At 41.8% G+C, this 22,470-nt stretch overlaps 1 protein-coding gene across 1 annotated transcript; it reads right to left on the reverse strand.

Moving 5' to 3' along the window:
- Positions 1-6,049: 6,049 nt before the first annotated feature.
- Positions 6,050-22,137, reverse strand: LOC311017322 (N-terminal EF-hand calcium-binding protein 1-like). The gene is made up of 12 exons (XM_084015573.1): positions 21,980-22,137; positions 19,557-19,581; positions 15,255-15,363; positions 14,182-14,207; positions 13,904-14,001; positions 10,858-11,116; positions 10,574-10,653; positions 7,741-7,794; positions 7,442-7,554; positions 7,228-7,305; positions 7,010-7,101; positions 6,050-6,107 (listed from the first exon to the last, which is right to left on the reverse strand). Exons 1-12 carry the CDS (start codon positions 22,094-22,096, stop codon positions 6,079-6,081), a joined length of 1,080 nt encoding a protein of 359 aa, XP_083871699.1. The 5' UTR covers positions 22,097-22,137; the 3' UTR covers positions 6,050-6,078.
- Positions 22,138-22,470: the final 333 nt, after the last annotated feature.

Below are 22,470 nucleotides of genomic sequence, written 5' to 3' on the forward strand. Positions count from 1 at the left end.
CATTGTGTAGTATTCCCTTAAATAGTGCCATGCAAGTAATTAAACAATGTCATAGTAGGCTAAAAATGATATTAAAGCGACAAAAAAAGACAAAGTCTAGTATGTCGAAAATATGTATAAATAAAGTAGTCATAGTATAGCATGCTGAAATAAAGTCATAGTATAGCATGTCAAAAGTCATAAACACATCATAGTATAGTATTTTGAAAATAATCATGGTATAGTATGTCGAAAAAAGTCATAAAAAAGTCCAAGTGTAGTATGTCGAAAAAAAGTCATAGTAGTTTTCTAAAAATATATGTCGTCTCACAGCGAGAAGGTCCTTTTCCTGGTCCTGTTCTTTCATATATATAGTTTTTTAATATATATTTTTTCTATTTGTATTATTTAATATTGATATGTTACATTTTTGTTTTGTTTTTAAATTATACATTTGTATGGCATTATTTTAGTATATGTGTATGGCATATTATACAATGCCTTTTTTTAAAAATCCGTAGCCGAGATCATTTTCCATTTCTCGCGTTCCATAACAACACAATTTATTATGAAAATGTCCAACGTTGAAGGTGCACACCGCCATCTACTGGTTCCTTCTGGAGCGTGTCATGCATATCTAACCTGTTTAAATAAAGTTTGAAGCTGTGAGCGTGTGTCCTCTATCTGTGTACGTTCGGTAAATAGTAAGAACAGGCTTAAGAATGAATGATTATTATCATTGTAAGGGCGCTAAAATGACATGTAGACGGGTGAGTAAGCAGTTTAACAAAGAAAGTGGGAAAAGTGCATTCGGAGAATGAGCCCCGTTCTGTTGCGGCGTTAGTTACTGCTCACTTGCATTACTATCGACGCTGACAAAGTCGGCCGGCGATCACCAAGCTCGGTTCACTTGAACGTCTCGGCTTTACGGGGTAGAGCGCAAGCCGACACTGGTTTTAGCCAGGACACTTTCTGCCACGGGTCCGGGGACTTTCCCCTGGGCGCAGAGAGAAACCGAGTCCTCCGTTTGTAGCCCAGATTGCAAGCCTTCTGAATGCCCGGATGTAACATGGCGGATACGGTGCATAAATAGACCGACAGGCAACAGTTATTCACGATCATGGTGTGACGAAATATGGAAACGACCCCGCAGTGGAACGTTAATAGTGATAATCATATAAATACGAGTGCCAGTTGGTTTGGAGAAAAATCGTCTCCGTTTGTAAGAAGCTAGTTATAGAATCAAAACGTTTAAACCCGCGAAAGGGATCATGGGAGATTTAAAGGCACAGTAGCCAAATAGTGGCCACTAACAGACTGCTATTTTTAATTATTTGTTTGTAGAGGCCCCACCACTACAATTCATAACGCTACCGAGAGATAGAAGGCTGATATTACCTTTATACATTTATTCAGCCAGTGATACCACTTAAACTGTCTAAATGCAGCCGTTTGTATGAACGTGTGTAGCACAGAATCAGAGCACAGAGTCGGAGGTTTCCCTACTGTGAGTAATTCTCACAGGGGAAGCCAGGTGGCGCAAATTCGCTTTTCTTAAGCCATCATGCACTTCTGTGAGGTGAAAATAAAGCCTAATGGTGACTGTTGAGATATGTGTTGCACGGGTATGATGGCATATTAATATTATGTTGTGACAGTCAGCATCTCACTGACAGGTTCTTAGGATCTGTGCAAGAGAAGTCCATGATTTTTTATTTTTATTTATTTTTTTTTTTTTTAATAATAAAGCATTTTTAGACAGGGTTGTAAAATATATGTTGTTTACGAGAGGTGGAGGAAGAATTCAAATCTGGACTTAAATAAAAGTAATAATTTAGTGGGAAACTATTCCATTAAAAAACACTCACATATTAGGCTTGTTCACAGTAAATCTAGTACCCAAGTATTCAAATATTAAGGAGCTCATATGGAAGACTGGGGCCGTTCAGATTGTTAAATTATTGATGAGGAAACAGTAAATGATGCAGCTGTTCCTGGTGCAGCTGAGCCTGATTATTTTACTCTGTTCCGACACATTAAACTACAGCAGAGTGTCATAATCATCATCATAATATCTCTAATCTGGGGATTTTCCTGCTTCATATCGAGTTAAGGACTATTTGCTCGCTACATAATGTAAAAATATGTATTATTACATAGCTAGAACAAAACACGGCCCATATTTAATATTCTTGGAGTTACAAATTTACATTTTATGACGCTTTTCATGTTGAATTCTTGCTTTCATTTATTCTTGGCCTACTATTTTTGCTGCTCCTCATTGTACTCTTTTTTTCCTTCCAGCTTTGTTCTCACTTCATATCTGTAATCTTATTTCACAGGCTGCTTCAATCTCCTTTGTTTTCACCTTTTAATCCCATCATCATCTTTTCTTTATCTTTTTTTTTCCAGCCCATTTCTCGCTCGCTCTCTTTTTCCATTCTCTCCTCCATTTTTTTCTCTCTCATTTTCGTGTCCTCTGATTCATCTGCCTCCTCTCTTCCGTCCTACGCTTCTCCACCGTGTATATTTCTTTACATCGCTGTAATCGGCTCTGGGATGAGGAGAGATAGTGATAACTTCATGACATTAAATACCAAATATCCCAAGTCACAGATTTTATCTGTACAGCTACCATCTGTCCATTCAGGAGTGTCCACAGACTTGTTGTAATTTAGTTTGGATTTATTGTTAATGCTGCAGGTTTTCCACATGGTAATTAATCTCATTACTTCCTTGATGTGCACATATTTTTCATTTTGTTGTTCACATCAAATGTGCTGCCATCTTACCCCACACTATGTAACATCCTTTCCTCGTCTGTTTTCCTCCTTAAGTTTCCTCTCCACACGTTTTCTATTTCAGGGTGCCAATTTACCGTCTCTCCACTCTTCAAAGAACATCCCCCCGCCCATCACCCAACAACATTCCTCTCGGTTTCATCAACCTCTTCCACCTAGACCTCCTGCATTCCCCCCTGATAACCAAACACTGCCTGCACAAGATGATGATGTTTCAAATTGGCTTTATTTCACCACCTACCTCCTGCTGATTTTTGAATCACTTCCATATCTTTCCATCCTGTATTTTAGGACCATTTTTTCCAAGTAATTTTCTTCTCTCCGTCTCTATTTCTGTGATCTTTGTGCCGCTTATAGGTCCACAATCTCTGGAATCAAAGATGGTGTGCTCTGTGCTTGGGCCAGTGCTTTGTACTAAACAGTGACTCAGAATATAATTACTGAAGCTTGTTAAGCAGGGAAGTTCAGTCTTCATTTTTGTCATCTCTAAGGTTACAATGCCTGTTATTGGTGTAATAATAAGACTCATAACAGCGAGTAAAATAAAATGTGCTTAATGTCTCTGCATTGCTAATTAATAGGCATATTCAAATTGTTCCTGGGCAGGAGCAGAAATATAAACGTGACCCAATGCTGAATGTTATCACTTCTGTTTTATCCAGATCTACATGTAACAAAATCTCAAGAAGCTCCAGTTATTCTGCTTATGAGCGAATGTACTCCTCCACTTATTTTTGTGTCAACATGCCGCAGATGACAGTGAAAGCAAAGGCATCGCAGCCCCTCTGATAAGACAGATCAAACGCCTCCTACTTCCAGAAATATATTTTATGGCGTGGGCCGTCAGTAATCCCTCCTTCATGAACTGTCACTAAAATGTGTAACATTCAGGTTCTGTGATAATGTGGACAGAAAAGTCTTGTCTGCTAATGGGTGCCAAACACCACAGTTTCTCCACACCATTTATTAGCGTCTGCTGCTACATATGCTATTCTCTGTGTGTAGTTTGTGCTGGGAAATTGAGACACAAGTGATTCTGAATGTTTTACATCTTTGACTGTGGGAGACGTGCCTTGCTGCCTACGCATGGAACATATACAAGGTATCTTTGAGCCCACATGGCTGGCAGTTGTTTTGGCCCTGACATCCCAGCAGAAGCCCCATCGTCACCGAGGAGATAAAAGCAGCAGGGAAGGATTAGGGTTTGAGATGAGAAGCAGCAGAAGCATTTGTCTCAACGAGAGGCTGCAGCTGTAAAAGACCTCCTGCTGCACCATCTTCACTTCCTTCAGTATCTCAGAGAAACCGTCCCATTTAGATTTACATTTGTCGGGACCTGAAAAGGCTGAATTTCTCCCTAAGGCTAAAGTAAAGATTTTGCTTACAGGCTAAGTTTTATTAGTCCTGTGAGAAATGTAAATATGATTGATATTTTGAACTTCTACTCATTACATTAAGCTTCTATGTGAGGTATCACACCGCATGGCCTCTTCTAAACGTCTGAATAATCACTAATAGATACTAAAAACTTAAAACGGTGCATTTTTGCTAGTCAGTGCACTCTGGGATAAAGATGCTGTGAAGTCAAATGGAACCTGCTGTGTATATTATTAACATGCAGGCTGTGAATGTGGTGAAAACTTGGGCCTTAAACTTTCTAGATTAGAGCTGTTTCAGGCTGCGTTTGAGGAGAAGGAATCGAAAAGATCACACTGGCTTTGAAGAGGGAACATGAGCCGATTGCCCCAGATAATACACCAGGTAGCTTCAAATTGATCCATTGATTTTAGATGTTTCTCAAAGGTTCCAGCTGCTCATATCTTGAGCTTATTCCTTTATAAAATGTGTTTTAATCCATCAGCAAAGGATAAAAATACATTTATGAAATGTTTCTTTGAGAGCTGTTGTACATGCAAATTTGATTCTAATACAATAAATAAAAAATACAGGAGGAAAAGTGATACACGAGATGGCTACAATCAAACGTACGATTAATCTACTAATCGATATCTATGATTTATTTCTATTAGATTACAATTCATAAACATCACACTCATTTCAGGCAAGGGGACAATGAATACATCATTTAATGTCATCGACAAGTCATGAACTTTATTTCATGCCAGAAAACAAACATAGCATCCACATAACAACTGTATTATTCTCCGTAAAATAAATGATAACATATTTATTAAAAAAAGAGCAAACACATTCATTCCTGACATAATGAGAGCAACCACGGCTCAATATACTATCATACTGTACATTTATCAATGTTCTACAACACTTACTTACATCTTACAGCTTTCATTTACTACAGAATCTTAATATCGTCTAACGTTATTACACCCAACAGGTTCTGCTTAATTTCTGTACTCAAAATATAAACTTCTATGTGCGTGTACCGTACTTTTGCACTACAAATGTAAAACAATGGCTTTTGAGTTTTGTTTTAGAGTAACAATTCAGGCAAACTGCAGACTTATTGGTTTAATTGTTATCGTCCGTGAATGTCTCCCTACATTTGAGTTCAGGTCTTGGCTTATTTTAACAGCAGTTAATTCTTTTCAATAGATGCTCTACGATAAATATCCCTTCTTTACAATTAGGTCCACGTTGAATGTTTTCCTAAAGTGCAGGAGTGACACGCAGATGATAAATGTTTGGATGTGGACCGTAATCGTTCCTGTTAACTAACTGTTCTATTGGCTATCGAACCCACCGGCAAAAGGACGCTTGGTTGCAAAGCTTTGAAAGAGACCACAAAGCACAACACCACAGAGAGAACAATGGGAGATGCAGGTTAATCCTACCACAGTTTCTGTTGTCTGCACTGAAGAGAGAGTGATGGATAGTGATGGATGGACAGATCAGTTGTCATTCACGTGTTTCTAATTTTGCAACAGTGACATTATATCTATTCTAAGATGCGTTTTTTATTGCAATAAACTAGCACTGAGAAATAAGAAATCATGCAAATATTTTTTTTTCCATTTCTTATGTTTCTATTAAATCAGAAATAAGAAATGTGCCCGTTAACTGAATGGCACAAATCCGCGTCACAAAATGAAATATTGCATAACCACATTTCTTTCTCTCCTAGGTTTTAATTTGCTTCACTCTTGGCCGATTTATCTGAGCATCTTCTTTTTTTTTTTATAAGCTCAGAACGATGCTTCGCAAAAACAATCCCAGTTATGCCTTTATGAGGAAAGAGATACCAAAGAACAAAAAGATAAAGTGATTACACAATCAGCTCTTCCTCTTGCTTTTATTGTGTTGATGCTGCTTTGTCCTGTCAGTTGTTGTTCATAATCCACCAAGAGGCTGTTAAATGAAACAATAAATATGCATCAATATTTCATGCTCTTATTGTAAGCCAAACAAATCAGCAAAGACAACAAAAAGAGAAGCTAAAGAACAACAGTTATTGATTTTTTCCCCCTTAAGAAAGCTATGGCATCCAAAGATTTCAATTCATGAGCTAATACAGTATTTCTCACATATAAAACCTGTTATTGTTTTGCCATTTGATGAGTAAAGAAGCTATAAACACAACATTAACACTTTATCACCTTTGAAGGTAATATGGTTGACTTGCTAATTACACATTCATCACACACAAAGCAACATTAACACTCATTTATAGTGAAATATCTGGCTCTCTAGATAAATGCTCCAGTATGTTCACCAGTTAGCTTGTTGGTAACTTGGTCTGCCATTCAGTGCTGGGCAGGCTGCACACACTGTAAGAACATCACCGTTTTATATCTGCAAATAGAAGTCTGTTGCGTCTGGAAATGACACTGAGGAGAGCAGTGAGAGTGAACCAAAACATAAACGAAAAAAGTATTAAAGTGTGGCGAAAGGAGCAGAAATGCTCCCATAGAACTGAGGAGAAGCAGCTCATAATTATCTCTGGGTTCGACACTACGAGCGACTCCTTTCATATCATCATTTGATCTATTATTAATATAAAAATATGAATTAGCAGCTTTAATATTAATGACGTTCTTAATGTGTGAAAATGATTTCCAACTTAAAAAAACCTGTTTATTTTGTGAGACACGTATATAATTTTTTCAGACAAAGACATGCTATTTTTAACTCTATTCTCACAGTTCAAGAATCATTTTCATGAATTAACCATCCGCCAAATCAAACTGGATTCATGTGAGAAATATGAGAAATAGCAGTAAGATAGAGGCGTAGAAGGGTCTGGTTTGTACCTGGAAGGAGCATGGTGGAGACCATCTCCGGCTCCTCCAGGGAGTCGATGATGCAGCGCTGGAAGGTCTTACTGATGGACGACTGCAGGTAGCTGAGAGGAAAGAGGGATGACGGGGGATTAGACATTTGCCTCGCAGCAATGCAATAGCGCTTCAAAGAGAGGAGCCTGGCGTTCAGGGCACAGTCTAATATTACTGCGAAGCCTTTCTGGTCCTACCTCATCCAGGAGAGGCGGTCCTGCCAAAATTCGTACATGATGAAGCAAGATCTGTCTGGCAGGTTCTGGACTGAAACGCTTCAAAGTCAAAAAGAGACGGAGAGAGAAAAAAGAAGGCAGCAGGAGTTATCTCACACGAGTGGGGAAATTGAAGCGATTTGAAGTGGTTGCACCAAATCACAGGGAGATGGCGAAGGCACACAAAGGGACATACTGCAGGTTGTTTGGCTGGCTGCTGGTGGTATCTGTGTAGACTTTAAGAGCTTGTTGAAACTGCTCCACATCCTTCTCCTTCACAGACATTTGCCTTTGGATCAGAAGTATGTTCTGGTGAGAGAAAACGTCAACAGGCTCATTTTGGGTTTTCAACCCATTTGCATTCATATGCGTGGTGCCTATCTATTCATAAATATCATATATAAATCAAATACTCTAACATATTTTTGGTTACGTACAAAGATATATCATCGACATATTATTACACACTGGTGTATCAGCATATTTTGGACTCACCGATTTATAAGTCCCTGCCAATGTGTCCTCTTTGAGTGGTTCAAGATGTGGACTCTGAAAAGGGGGGCCATAAATATTTCAATCAGTCTTGAGCAGAACAAGAATAAGCAGCAGGACCGTCTCAATCGAATCCAGCTAAAGAACGGCGTCTGTCTGTCGCAGAGCATTGGGTTCCGCCAGGCGGAGATCGCCATCTTCATATTAAAGGGGACATATTATGCAAAACTGACTTTTTCCTTGCTTTAGTTTGTATATTTGCGTATCCGGGGTGTCTCCCGACCCCTTAAACATGAGTTTTGACAACTAAGTCAATATTTAGTAACTGGCAGAGTCAGGAATTTAGTCTCTAAACGAGCCGTTTGGATTTTGACCGTATTGTGACGTCACAATCCGGTCTTTTGCATATTCTTGCATAGTCATTGCATTTTCATGGCATATCCCCGCCCACATTACGCCGGCTACCTGAACAAGGATCCGCCATTTTTTCTTACTCGCTTCACTTGTACTCGACAGCCTAACCGCCACCATGTACAAGCCGAAAGCCAAGCACTGCTGCTCTGTCATCGGATGCACGGGTCCTCATATGGGTCCACGGGGCCGCCTGGTGCCGGGGTCGTCTGGAGCTCGCCATGAGTCCGTCAGGCCCGAGAGTTCGGCCGGGGTTTTGAGCCTATAATCGGGGGGGTTACCGGCAGAGTTCCCGGTTCTCCGGTGCGGACTCTTGTGGCCCTGGGCGGGCCGGTGTTTTAGTGAGGACCACGGGCTTTTCACCATGGTCTGGGGGCATCAGGGCCGAGAGTTCGGCTGGGTTTTTGCGTCTATTAACCTGCGGGAATCCCCGCAACGCGTCCGAGGGTTTACGGGTCTATGGACGGAGCCGAAGTCCGGCTTCGCTGTGCGTAATTGTGTCGTGGCGCGGAGCTGGACCGGCCGGTGCTTAAGTGAGCTGCACGGGCTTTTCACACAGCCTTGGGGGCACAAGTGGCCCGAGTTCGGCCGTGTTCAGCTGTCTGTTTCCCGGCTGGTTTGCGTGCGGCGCGTCTTGGCGTTTCGCGTTCGACGGAGAGTCCGCCTGTGTGGACTCTTGTGGACCTGGGCGGGCCTGTGTGTTAGTGAGGACCGCGGGCTTTTCACCATGGTCTGGGGGCATCAGGGCCGAGAGTTCGGCTGGGTTCTTGTGTCTATTTACCTGCGGGAATCCCCGCGACGCGTCCGAGTGTTTTACGGGTCTACGGACGGAGCAGAAGTCCGGCTTCGCGGTGCGTCATTGTGGCGCGGCGCGGAGCTGGACCGGCCGGTGCTTGGGTGAGGTGCATGGGCTTTTCACACAGCCTTGTGGGCACAAGTGGCCCGAGTTCGGCCGTGTTCAGCTGTCTGTCTCCCGGCTGGTTTGCGTGCTGCGCGTCTTGGCGTTTCGCGTTCGACGGAGAGTCCGCCTGTGTGGACTCGCGTGGGGCTGGGCGGGCCGGTGTTTGACCGATGTCCGAGGGCTTTTCAGCAAGCTCTGACGGTGAGAGTCCCGACAGTTCGGCGTGGTTGAGGTCTCTATTTAACGTCTGGATTCCCCGCAACGCGTCCGAGGGTCTACGGGTCTGCGGCGGAGCAGAAGTCCGGCTTCGCGGTGCGTAATTGTGGCTTGGCGCGGACCTGGACCGGCCGGAGCGTGACTGAGCTGCAAGGGCTTTTCGCCCGGGTCTGAGGGCACGGGTCCCGACATTCCGGCCCGGTTCGATTGCCTGTATACGGGCAGGATTCTCGGTGGCGAGTCCGGCAGCCATTTCTCCCCCGAATCAACCGTTGTTATGGTTACAAAATGGCGTCCTCACGTCTTACGCCCGGCAGGAAGAGGTGGGCGGTGCCAAGACCGTTTGGGCGGCGCACGCAGTAGCTCATTAGCATTTAGAGGGAAAGTCACTGAATCCGGCCGCTGAAAGCAGGGCTGTGAAACTGGTATGTTGAGAACCCTGCTGTGCTCAATCCTTGGGTTTTTTCGACCAAAGCATGTTACTATCATTCCATTTAGACATCAAAGACCCATGTCAACAAGCAGAAATTAGCATAATATGTCTCCTTTAACACTAATAGCCTCGCTGCAGCCACGACAACTGTTGCTACATTACATCTGCATGGCCAAGATAGGGAAAAAACTCATCTTCCCAGCGCTGATATCCAACCTTGATTTCAGATGGAAATCCCAAATTAAAAATGAAATAAATGCCATGAAGCAATTTGTGCCTCTCCTTCAGACCCACGGGCAAAATGTCAGTGACTTTTTGTGCATTTCACGGACATCTGTCAACATCTGTTTTCCCCGGAGCATCAATAACAGGGTCGCACCGATGTCTCTGTGAAGCAGTGATCATTCTTAGAGAAGCACAGCATGCGTTCACGGGATGATACTTATTTATGCATGGCATTCAGTCTGTGCAGCTCAGTGCAGCTTTTATCGTTGCAACGACCACAGCCACCTTTTACAAATCAACCTCTCTGACAACACGTACCGCAGGGCAAATACGCTGCACGTCTGCAAACACACAGCAGGGCTCACGCGGTCTGCTTGACATTTCCGTCTGTAGCAGCGGAGCCTCTGTAGTTAAACCCCATACTCACAAAGAGCCATTCTCCCTCACGAGACAAACCTTTTGGCAGCAAATTGTAGACACGAAAATAATTGAAAACACGTGGGGTGTTTTAATTAATTTCTCATTTAAAAGCCTTTTCAAACCCTTGTACGACATTCAGAGATTCCTATGAGTAGAATTCATAATTAAAGGAAAAGAGCAGCATTTTGGGAAATACACTCATTCGCTTTCCTCCCAGATTTTGTACACACCTCACACTCCAGTTTGTCTATGAGATCCTCCAGTTGGTTGATCTGGGATCCCCAGTGGTTGTCTGGCTCCACGCTGACCCCTGACCCCAGAAACATAACATCAGCACAACACAGGAAGCCTGAACAATGACAGTATTTCAGAGTAATGCATTTTTTCTTTCAGATGACCTACTACCTCCCGGGCTAATTCGCTGCAATGTGACAATATGTCAAATTTCTATCCAACATGCCCTTATCAGATTAACTTCCAGTATCTAAATGCCAATAATGTTCCTGTAATGTACCTGTGGTGAGCATGCCAGAGTAGGGGTCAGTGGGGGAGAGACACATGTTCTTCTGGATGCGTCGACCGGGGCGTTTGACCACCCTCTGGATAGGCAGGTCCTCGGGCTTCTTCAGTATCCTCCTCCCGGTACAGCCCTGGTCATGAACCGCCTCCATTGCACAGTCCATTGATGACTGAAGGGACTGCAGCTGAGTGGAGGTCTCCTTCAGCAAGAAGCGTGTGACAAACTGACCCAGCACCGATGACCCTTGATACTCCTGAATCAATGTGTGAGGGTAAAAATGGACAACAAGAATCAGACACAACGTCACACTTTTCTTATCTTATCTAATGTGTGTTTTTGTAGTCGACATGATGGACTTGATGACAGGACTGTTAATCTTTATTGACCAAATACTTCAATATCGATATTGCAACGATATTGCAGGGTTAACTGCGGTGTTTAACAAAATATTTGTGAAACTCAAATTCTCAATCTCTATATTCTTGAGTTTTTTTGATTTTACTTTAATTTAACAACCAGCATCTATGCTAGCTAACTTTCCATGAATGTTGCATTTATTTTTCTAATTAATACATCACAACATGTGACAATGCCTCGGTCCTAAGGGTGATGGCTGTTGATGGTTATTGTTATTTATATGAGGCCAAATTGTTATCTCATGGGTGTTCATTGAGGCTAAAATGCTAGCAGTAGCTTTCACTTGTTGTCATAGCACCAGCAAATATCCGGTCAAGCAACGTGTTTACTTCCTCTATGACCGCTATAATAAAGTAGCAAATTTGCTAGTTTGAAAGTAGCAGATTTGTGACTTTTTTAAATAATAAAGAAGCTTTATCCCCCGTCTTTCGCCTCTGTTTTCTTTTGGCATATATTACATACATAGCTGATACAAACAAGTTGATTGGATTCCGCTAACACCGGATGTTTGCCATTGCTATGACAACAAGTGAAAGCTACCGCGAGCATTTTAGCCCAATTTAGGCTAAAATTAGCTGCAGTCACATTGAAAATCCATGTAAAAGCATTTTAATCACATGGCTGATCCAACCTCCATGAATATCATCACGCCGACTCATAAATGTGACTCAGTAGTGTCAGTGTGACGGCCTCCCCACAGCGTCTGGGGGACTGAGGACTTTCTAAAAGCTGCAATTTATTTTTGCCAGCTCAGACATGTGTGGATAATGAAACCCATCACCATCACCAGCACCGCATAAACATAAAGCTCAGGAAAAATGAGCAACAAAGCTTGTTTTCTATGTTTCTACGTGAGTAATGAACCTCAGTCCTTGTTTCTAAATCCTGCTCCCTGTCAATCATGACAGAAGAGCCGCGACATCACAGCGGATGTTTGCTTCTCCAACACAGACGACACATTTCAGTCTGTCGACTTCATCATTTTACTCCTCGCTTTTCCAGGAACTATGAAAGCAAAACGTGTTCCCCGTATTTTTGCCTGAAGCTACATGTGAGACTTGGTGGCCCTTGGGCACTGCTATAGGATCGGCTTTTATCTTTGGCTTAGCAGTAAGGATCTCAGGATGGCTAAAAAAGGAAGTTACTCTTCAGGGCGGAGGAAGCTTTTTGAATGACTAACCAACATGAAAAATGCATGAGCTGTAGAAAAGCATGGATGGCATAAAGAAAGGGAACGTATAAGAGAAAAAGAACATGGGAGAGTAGATGCAACAGTTAAAGAGTGAATAATAACCTCTCACTAAAAAGAGGAACAGAAACTAAAAGAGGAGATTAAAAAAAATGGCTGCATGTTTGTGGTGCAGTCTTTGGAGGACATCTGACGTCAGATCAGTTGGACAGCTGGGGGGATTGTCAGCCTTAGTTACTGTCATGTACACTCTACTATCGCCCTGTGTCCTCTCTCTTCACCAGTTCATCTTCCTGAACTGTAGTGAGAATATACAGAATACAAGTCTGCATCCACATCCGAGCACCAGCCTGCACCTAAATTCACTTCCCTTACAGAAATACATATTCACCAGTGGGCTTAAGGTGCAGGGTTAGCTGAGATCGATGCAAAAGTAAGCTGAGCTATTGATTATGTCTTAGTGGAAGTTCTCTGATGCTGATCCCGACTGTGACAACGTGAGCACCGTCATGTCGGCGGCGAGCACTTTAATCCCTCTACATAGAATCTATGGTGTACTGGAAAAAAACCCTCAATGTAATAGAGTGATGCAGGAATGAGTCATCAAACACAGACATTAATTAGCGTTTTGCACTTCCGGTTCAATCGTCTCGCAGTCAACCGAGTTGGAGAAGGTGGTTGCTAACAAATGGCTAGTATATCTTCACAGCCTCGTTGTGTTAGTCACGCCCATGTTACCGTGGTGCCGTTCATTTATAGCCTATTGTTAGCTTTTTCCTTCCGGCGATTGGAGTCACGCTTCAAAATTCATAAGAGGCGTTTATTTCTGAAGATTATCTTGGTGAAGAAAACATGTAAGGTTGATAAACTTGTGTTTGCCACGGAGATTATTTTCTGAAGTAATCCAAAATCCAACAGCTTTTTGTAGAGGGAACAGCATGTTATCTATTGCAAATGAATATATCTACAATAAATGCAACATATTGTGAAATAGTCCTCAAAGCTGAAGTAAAAAAGTTTCCAAAAGAAAAAATAAGTCAATTATTTGACCTCCTCTTTACTGGCAGATTTACAAATACAAATGTCTGCCAATGTTTCTCTCACGAACAAGTCTCTCTTAACTCTTAAAAGCACAGCTCGTGTTTCTGTCGACTCATGTTTGAAAATGTGTTGTTAGTGAAGAGAGGCAGAGCAGAGTCGTGCTGGCTGCTTCTCTTTTCTTAAAAACCACTACCACAGCAGAGAGATCTCAAGGACCTTTGAGAGGGTTTCACACTGACAGCTGAGACACAAACAAAAAAACAAAACGCCAAAGTGTGAAGTCTTGGACGGATGCTTACTAATGTTCTGAAGGCTGCTGAAATGGAGAACAGTCCACTGATGTTGTCGTGCAACATTAGAATGATGTCTGAGGTGAAAGCCACCGTCACCCACCTCTTTAGTTTTATCCATGGCCTTCAAAATGGCCACGTTGAGCTTTTCCAGAGCAGACAGGACGTTGACGTATTCCCCCAGATGTGGAGAGAAATACTCTGGAGGAGAAGAAGATTTGATGAGCATCACATTGTGTCTATTTAGCACATCAGATAGCTTTAGCCAATAGCAACAGCGATACACAATGAAGGTCATCATATAAGATACATATAAGATACATAAAGTTCTTTTTTTTTTAGCAAATCTGTTAAAATGAAGTAAGAATGACACTTGATTACCTGAGAGTTTGTCTATGTCCAGGTTGCTGCGAGGCGATGACAAAAACAGAAATGTTAGTGGAAGCCTGAAATATCACATATTCATTTTTGTTAGACTTTGGTGACTTCTGTTTTTTTTTTTTTTTTTTCAATCAAGAAGCCTCATCAGGTTAAATACTGTGGTTTGTGACCTGCAAACGAATTACATTCCCATCAGCCTCAGCTGTACCTTAAATGTTATCATTCTAACATGATGAACCAGGATGAACATTACACCTGCTTAATTATAGCCTGTTAGCACTGTCATTGTGTCATTGCCAATTACACATAAAGTAGCCTAAAATATAATGTTTTTGGATATTGGTGTTGTTTCAGTCAGTATTATAGTTTCAATCATTTCTGAGTAATTCTGGTCCATTCATCCCTGCCTCTACCTCACCAATAGACCATATCAAATAACTAAAATACATTTTTTCATAATTAAAGTGCTGTAACGTGAACCGTCTATAGTGTGATTTAACAATAAAATCCAAAAATGCGTAAATAGGTTACATTGCGGCTAATGATCCTGGTCTATATTCTATTTTATTTCTTATTTATTGTTCACAAATAGGTGTTCTGGTATCCACGGTATTGGAAGGGGGGTTTAATTCTTGCATGTTTTTTTTTGTTGTGCACGATCACAGCCCAGAGTTCAAGAAAAAAATATTGTGCTACACTGATGAATAAGAATAAGTATTAAAATATTCCTGCGAAGAAATTATTTATTTTCATGAATAAAAATGTTGCCCACAAACACTGAAAAGAATGTCCTCTTGGCTATTTCTTTTTTTTCTTCAATAAATATTTTTCAAGAGCTGGTGGCAAAATTAAATATTTATTTTCACAAGCTTATTTACGCTCGTCATTGTGCAAACAGAGTGCTGCAAACTCTGAGGCTTTCATGCCCGAATGAAGGCTCTCTATGGAATATTGACATCATCTCAGCTGAAGTGACACTGAAGTGTTGACATCTCACTGCCAGGCAACAGGAGAGCAGGAGGGCTGCAGATGGCAGAGGAGTTGGAGGACGTCCAAAAGTTAGATCAGCTTACTCTGACTGCTGCCTGTCGATGGAGCCGTACAGCTCCTGCATCTGGTCACCAGTGAGGATACCGTCAGTGAAGTATGACTGGAACTCCTCCATGGACAGCTTCCCGTCGTCTGAAAGACCATGAGAATTACACACTGGAGCTTGAAAGGCTTTACGCCCTGAATGATGAGTTTCTCCATTATTCAACACAATGTTACAAGGCTTTACTTAGCTCTGTTATGGACAAACAACATGTCAGACTTTCCCATAAAAAATCAATTCAACTACGATGCAATGTCATTAAAGCTGCAAATGATTATTTTTTAGTAACTCGATCCAGTATTCATCCGGGGACTTGCCTGTCTTTCTCTCACATTATACTGTTCTATTACCTGGATTTCTTCTTTTATTTATTAGGCCTTGTTAAGCACTTTGTGACTTACAGTATGTCCGTGAAAAGCACTATAAATACATTTTACTTACTTTACTTACAGCAAGAATTTCAATAGGCTCTTATGAGTAATGAGTGTCGTATATTTCACCTTATTTCCTCACTGCTGAAACCTGCATAAAATCACTGCAATTTATTGTTCCTTTCAACATTCTGTAACAATAACTTAGACACAGTTTGCACATGAACCTATGTTTTACCAGCGTGTGTTAAGGCAGCATCTTGGGCCGTGTGCAGCAGGGTCCTGAGGAAATATGCTGATTGGGGACTAGTTTGAGTAGTCAGAGCAGAGCTCGCTAGTGGACTAACTTCTTCAGACTGTAATGAGATCTCGCCTCCATCTCGCCAGCTGTAAGCGCTGAAACCTTTCGAGACCGGCTCCGAGATCCCCGCCAGGCAACAGATCTCGGACTGATAGACCGGAGCCATCCCTAAATCACATCATCTGTTATGTTCTGTGAAAACTATTTTGTCTTGTTGCCAGATCACACAGTATTGCTTTGGACACAATGCAGCAAACGCTTCTGAGCAAAATGACAAATTTCCAAAAGAGATTTGCTTCAGATTTTTGCCAGGTTGTATTCTGTGTTTACTACATAAAGAACATGAAAGTGGAAAGTGTTTTTGATTTTGTTGTTGTTGTTGTTGTTAATAGGCGTAAATCTGTGGGTTTGCTGAGCATTCGTTCTGGTCTGGCAACGTCAAAACTCAGGTGGAAGGTGAAGCTATTAGAATTATAATTCCCTTCTCAAACCTCTTCTTTCCACATGATGTGGGAGTAAACACAATCTTTTGCACCTCTGACTCATTCTCCAGCCTTCTCCATCAGAACTGCTTGAGTGTAGATTCACACCCAATTAGACGCCCGAATGCAAGTACACGTGCTGCTCAGATGACACGTTATGCAAGTGTTCGCTGTTTCTCAGAGCAGCTTCTAGCTCTAGGTTTGATCTCACAAGTTTAAGGACAGGAATCTGTGCAGCATGGGCTTCGTCTGGAAGATTTATGGAACACTTCAAAATGAATTATGTTTCTCTTTTCCGGCCATGGGAAAGAAACATTTTGATCTCTTCAATGAGATGCTTTATTGGTTATAATTGCCTAAACCTTAATCATAAATGATAATTAGCTGGCAGCCACTTCAGGAAATGGTCATAGGAGGATTTATAGGAGGCAATGTTTATGCTGGAGCATTTGTTGGATGAATTCATCCGCAACCATTTTTTAAAAACATATCTTTTTATCATTTTTAAGCAAACATTTGGTTTGCAAATGTGAGGATCTGTTGCCTTTTTCTGTTTTATATCAATTTGAAATATCAGTTGTAGGACTAATCATTGGTTCTATAGGTGCACTTTACCTCTCTTGTGGACATTTGTATTAACACACATATAAAAAAATATTGAATTTATACTCAGAGTGATTAAACAGGGGGAATTATGTCACTTATGCTTTGTGCAGTCTTCGTCTTTGCAAAGTGGTTTGGTATTTTTTAACTATTATGTTACAATGTGTTCTATATCGATGTGATTTGACAAAATCTTATGAAGTTGTGAGGAAAAGAGCGGGTCACTCTCCCGCTCCCAAGACAGTGAGATTCAATTAAAGAACGTGTAGATTATGTAGTGACTGATCCAGAGGTTTTGTGACTAACAATTGCCAATACAACAGCTCTACAGGGACATGTAACATTTTGGGAAGACAAATGGTTCAGTACCCCAGGACAGAAGTAAGGCAGTGTTTGATTGTCTCATTTCACACTAAATAAAACCGTAACTCTGACTGCGACCTCAAGCCCGTATTTTTGCAGGAACTCTTTTCCCTGAGGGAATCGTTGCTAAAACTCATAAAATCGTAACAGCACCGCAATAATTCATAAAGCCAAACAGTGCAGTTTCAAGAAAATATGAGAGAACAGACTCAAGAGGAGACAATTAGAGTCAATTTTAAGTGATTCTTTATAACTGTGCAGCATACTAAGTATAAAACAAATTAAAAAATCTGTTTGTACAAATTTCCAGGTGTCAAACCTGTTTAATGGAGTAATTTCTGTTGATAAAATAGACATCTGCTTCTCGCAAACTACTGACGGTGTTGCTGTCTTACACCCAGAGCTGACTCACTTCTGTGCAACGCTGCATCCTTCGAGGATTCTGCAGAAGTCTGCAATCCTCTCAGCTACTGTGCTACATTTGATACAGCATTAATTAAAACACTGCAAGGATGTGAATCAGAAATCTCAAACTGGTTCTTCTTATCATCCGAGTGAGAGAAAAATAAACCGTATATCTTAATGGAAACTGTGTATCGATATCATGAAATGAAATAAAGCAAAGGGACCATTCAGCTCAGATGATGACTCTTCAGTAACAAAAGTCACCTGAAGGAAAATCTGTGACTTATCACACTTATTTTAAAAGACTAGACTATTGTTTTTCTCTGCTAACAAATCAGACTTCCAAAATTGGATTCTGCTATTGTTGAAGAATGGTGAGTGTCTACTTCATGTTCTGGTATTCATACAATTGTTCCATTGCTTTAAAAAGAAAAAAGAAAATGTAATTGCTCATTGGAATAGCTGGGAGGCATGAGAGTGTTGCTGGTTGGTAGCCAGCCCTCATTATGTGGTAAATGCGCAGTGCTCGAGGCGTCTCACGGCGGCCCACTCGGTGCTGATTGGTAGGAGGCGCCTTTTCCCCTCTCAGGCGCACGACTCAGTGAGTTTGGTGAAGACGAGGAACCAAGCGGTGCTCGGCTGCAAATTGGAGATAGCTCCCACAAGTATGTGTCAGAGTTCTCATCACTCGCTTTATCTGCCTTCTTTCCACAAAGAGCCAAGAACAAAAGCTTTGTGTGAGTGCCGGAGGGCAGCGGGCGAAGAGAAGGAACACGAGCAGCAGACTCAAAAACAGCACTTGTTATAGATCCTTAAGTTACAGAAATGGAGTTAACGTCTATTTAAATGAAAGTAGCCATGTTTTCAGCCGCAGTGTTCTTCGCATGGTGAGACACAACGTGAAGAGGTCAAACTCCACCCACGCTTTCCTTCTATATTCTACAGATTCTTCAACAGCCGCAAAGAAAAAGCAAAAAGGGAGCTCTTTGATTATTCACAAACTGCTATATTTTTTTGGTGAATATCTCCAGTGCGAGCTCTGAGGCACCCCAGACGACCCCGGCTCACGGTGTTGCATCTTTAATCCCGCCCTGGTGTAACACATTCACCGTCGACATTCCACACGCATTCATCTCTCTCCCTTTTGCGTTTTACATTCCATTGAATGGCGATGCAGCGCATGAATACAAAACATTTTCCTGTTGGTCGGCCCTGTTTTTTTACACAGAGCTGAATGATGCTGATGCTTTGTGTTTTCCCAGGAGATGTTTCCCGGGGGGGAAGGGTTTCCTTTGAAGTGACGGGTTGATTTGAATGTAACACGGTGACACATTAATCGGTGTAACAGTGACATGTCTGCAGAGGGGATGTATTGAAATAACACTGTGTGCAAGGCTCCAGTGAATTTGTACCATGTGGAGTTAAAAATGTATTTTCTCTACCGATTACTTACACTGCAGGTAACGTATGTTGCAGCCTCACGGAGGAGACATCACTGAATATCACTGAGATACGCATTGGGAAAGAGTTCATCTTGTCAAATCCAATCACATTTCAAAAGCAAACAGAAGCAGCTGCACGTGACCTTGGTTATTTATAACCTTTATTCTGCTTGGATCTTCCAGTAAAACAGAACCAGAGTCGCATAAATCCCCTCAGATCTAAAACAGGCCTCCTGTCTGAGCAGAGCCATCAAAGTTGTACTTGAGTTTTAATTAGTCATATGATCTAATTAGCTGCAAAAATTGCTTACTCACCATTTTTGTCCGCCCGGCGGAATATCTGCAATAAGAGGAGAACATCATGTTCAATTTTAGTCTGTTTTTTGAGGGGGTTTGGGGGGGTTTGGGTACAGGCACAAATGACAAAAGACAGTACAAAATAATGACACAGATGCAGAAGTGATCTTCAATTTAAAGGAACAAACCGGTGAGGCAATCCATCTGTATAAGAATTGCTTTTTGGTGTATTTCTTTTTCTTTATACACCAACGAACATTTTAAAGGAGCTATAATTTCCACATTTTAATAACAAAATAGACATGACACATCTCGGGAAATGAAATGAGACATTTATGTGCACCCCTGAGGAGCTTTTCAATATTAGCTTCTTCTTCTCTCCGTGGGCATACAGAAGGATTGTGCTGTTTTAAGATGTTTCCCCCGGTTTTGTGCAAAACCTGCAAGCAGGAAGCGACGGACCTTTGTGTTCACTGATTCACGCTGTGAACACCGAGCGTGTTTTGTGTGAGATCAGGATGGCACCTATTTCAGAGCCGGTTCTGTATCACCCTGTGGAACCAACAGAGTCCAGTCGCCGGTTGAATCGGTCGGCCTTCAGAGCGCACTCACATCCAGCCGTCGCCTTTCGAGCACATCGGCGTGTGAAGGCCTGGACATGCTCTGCTCACATCACATTTTTTCACATCTCTTCTATTCAAGGCACATCGACTGAGCCTCAAAGAAATCTATGGGAGGATGAATGATGCTGAACGTGTAGAGAATTAAACTGTTTCAGGATCCTGAGAAATGTTCTTTACATTCCGGTACTTGAGGGAACTGAAAGGACTATACCGGTGTTAACATGTTTGCTGACCGCTTCTGAGCACATGTTATATAGTTTTAGGTATTCCCTACAATCCCAGGAAAGAATACAAAGATACTAGCTAAGGGGAAAGTATGAAACTTATCTATTGATGTATTGGGTTATATTTCTGACTCTTCTGACAATCTTTTAATGTCTTGTGTCAGTATCTAATAATGTCAACTGTTAGTCATGGTCTCAACTATAAAGCTTTTGTAGTGAATGGACTAAACCATGAAAAAAAAGACAAAAAACACCAGCAAGGCCCTTTAACATCACCAGGTCTGACGAGCAGCCATGATTACTTTTGGATGCAGGTGACGGCGTGATAACCTGGAGGCTGCAGCATCACTGTCAAAACCTCCCAAAGCGTAAAAGTGCTGAGACAAGCATTATGTCTAAGACACCTCAGAGGGGAGCTGCTCCATAAAATCAGGGAAACAAATTGAGAGCAATAACCATCGGCTCTGGAGAAATCTAAAAAAGGAGCTTAACTGGCCTTTATTCCTCTGTTGTTAAGTGGGAGGCGAGCCAATGAAGCGCCTTTAAAACAGTATTAGCTAAATGTATGCAGCTCGGTTGTAATTTCTATCCCTCTGACTACTATTGACACCAGAGAGACAGTAGTATAGTGTGAGCACCAGATTAGTTGTAAGGAAGACAGAAACATAGAAGAGAAAAGAATCAGTGCAGGTCAATGAGAGCTAATGTGGATAAGCAGCCTTCCAGGTTTTTTTTTTCATCTCTACAGCTGTTAAAGAATAAATGACAATTTGCTGCTGTAACGAGCTCAGAGAAGAAAGGTGAAGCAGCGTTGGACTGGAGAGAGTGGATGCTAACTGCATTTAAACCAAATGCTGCAGTCTAATGTTCTCCTCGCTGGCCAATAATCTGCCTCGAGGAAACTGGATAATTGTATTTATAGCTAGCTGTCAGGAAGTCTATGGTTTGGAAATGATGCTGCTCAGCCATGAGTGAACCAAAGGCAAAGCAGCTGTAAAGGCTCAGGAAACACTGCAATGTTGGAAAATAGATATTTCTTATACATAAGCTAGAGAACCTTTATGAGCATCTGAATCCAACCATCTTAAATCATTCATCTTTCTATATTTCTGTTTCTTTTTGGGGCTGTGTGAAGGGAAGGCTGCTCATTAAAAAATCATACCAATCATGTTTAATATTAACACTCTGCATGTTTGCATCATCCAATGTCATGAGCCTCATTATCTTATGAGAGGAGGGGAAAAAAACACGATTTACAACAACGACATTGCAAATCTCTGCAGGTCAAATGAATCCATTGTATGTCAGGTGATGATGGTGTTGAGGTCGTTTGTCATTCACGCACTGATGGCCATGCACTCACCTTTCTTACATAATCGATCTGCTGCACGTCGAGCACAATGTGAATGGGAGGCTCAACACGAACCATTCATAAAGAGCAGAATGAAGGACGCCGTATTACTACTCATATTGCGCCTTTGTAAGACGACGTGGCTGAATATGGATACAAGCATGCGTAATACCAAACTAAAAGGTGTTTAAACAAATGACAAGCTACCGCTTATACGTCACACAAAAAAAACAGTGTACTTACATCGTGAAAAAGAGAGATGCCTTGATTTTGGTTGTGGCAAAGCTCCTGCTGTTTCCTCAAGTGGTCGTGCTTTGCAGACTGAAGACACATGGTGATCATCTCTGTGCAGGCCAGCATCTTGATGTTCGATGTCTTGTCTTTTTCAAAGGTATTCTCCTGTCCCTGCGTTGTTGTTTGTGTTTCTGAGGAGGGCTTGTCTCTCTCAGGGTGGACGATGACGATGACGATGATGATGTTGGTCCAGTGATTTCCAGTCAGGACGAGATGAACCCAGCCTGCTGCCCTCTGCCTGCAGCCCGCCGCCTGCAAGTCGACTACAGCAGGACGAAGCTCCGCCTCGACACGGGCAGCAACAGCAGCGGCGACTCGGCACATGCGCCCTCTGCTGGTCAGAAGCGACACGTGCAGGCTGTCGGATAAACGTGTTCATTCCAGCCAGTGAGAAGCTCGAGATCATTCATTGACTGAATATCTTGTAAACAAGCTTCTTA

The sequence above is a fragment of the Eutrigla gurnardus genome (assembly GCF_963514095.1).
Source record: "Eutrigla gurnardus genome assembly, chromosome: 8".
In the NCBI taxonomy this organism is placed as follows: Eukaryota; Metazoa; Chordata; class Actinopteri; order Perciformes; family Triglidae; genus Eutrigla; species Eutrigla gurnardus.

Excerpts from the sequence above, each read along its gene's own strand:
- LOC311017322 (XM_084015573.1), bottom strand. The coding sequence starts at position 22,096 with ATGCTGGCCTGCACAGAGATGATCACCATGTGTCTTCAGTCTGCAAAG. Across the intron at positions 7,306-7,441 it reads AGCCAGCCAAACAACCTGCA|CGTTTCAGTCCAGAACCTGC; the intron begins GTATGTCCCTTT and ends TTGACTTTGAAG. Across the intron at positions 6,108-7,009 it reads CTCCACCATGCTCCTTCCAG|CCTCTTGGTGGATTATGAAC; the intron begins GTACAAACCAGA and ends TTCATTTAACAG.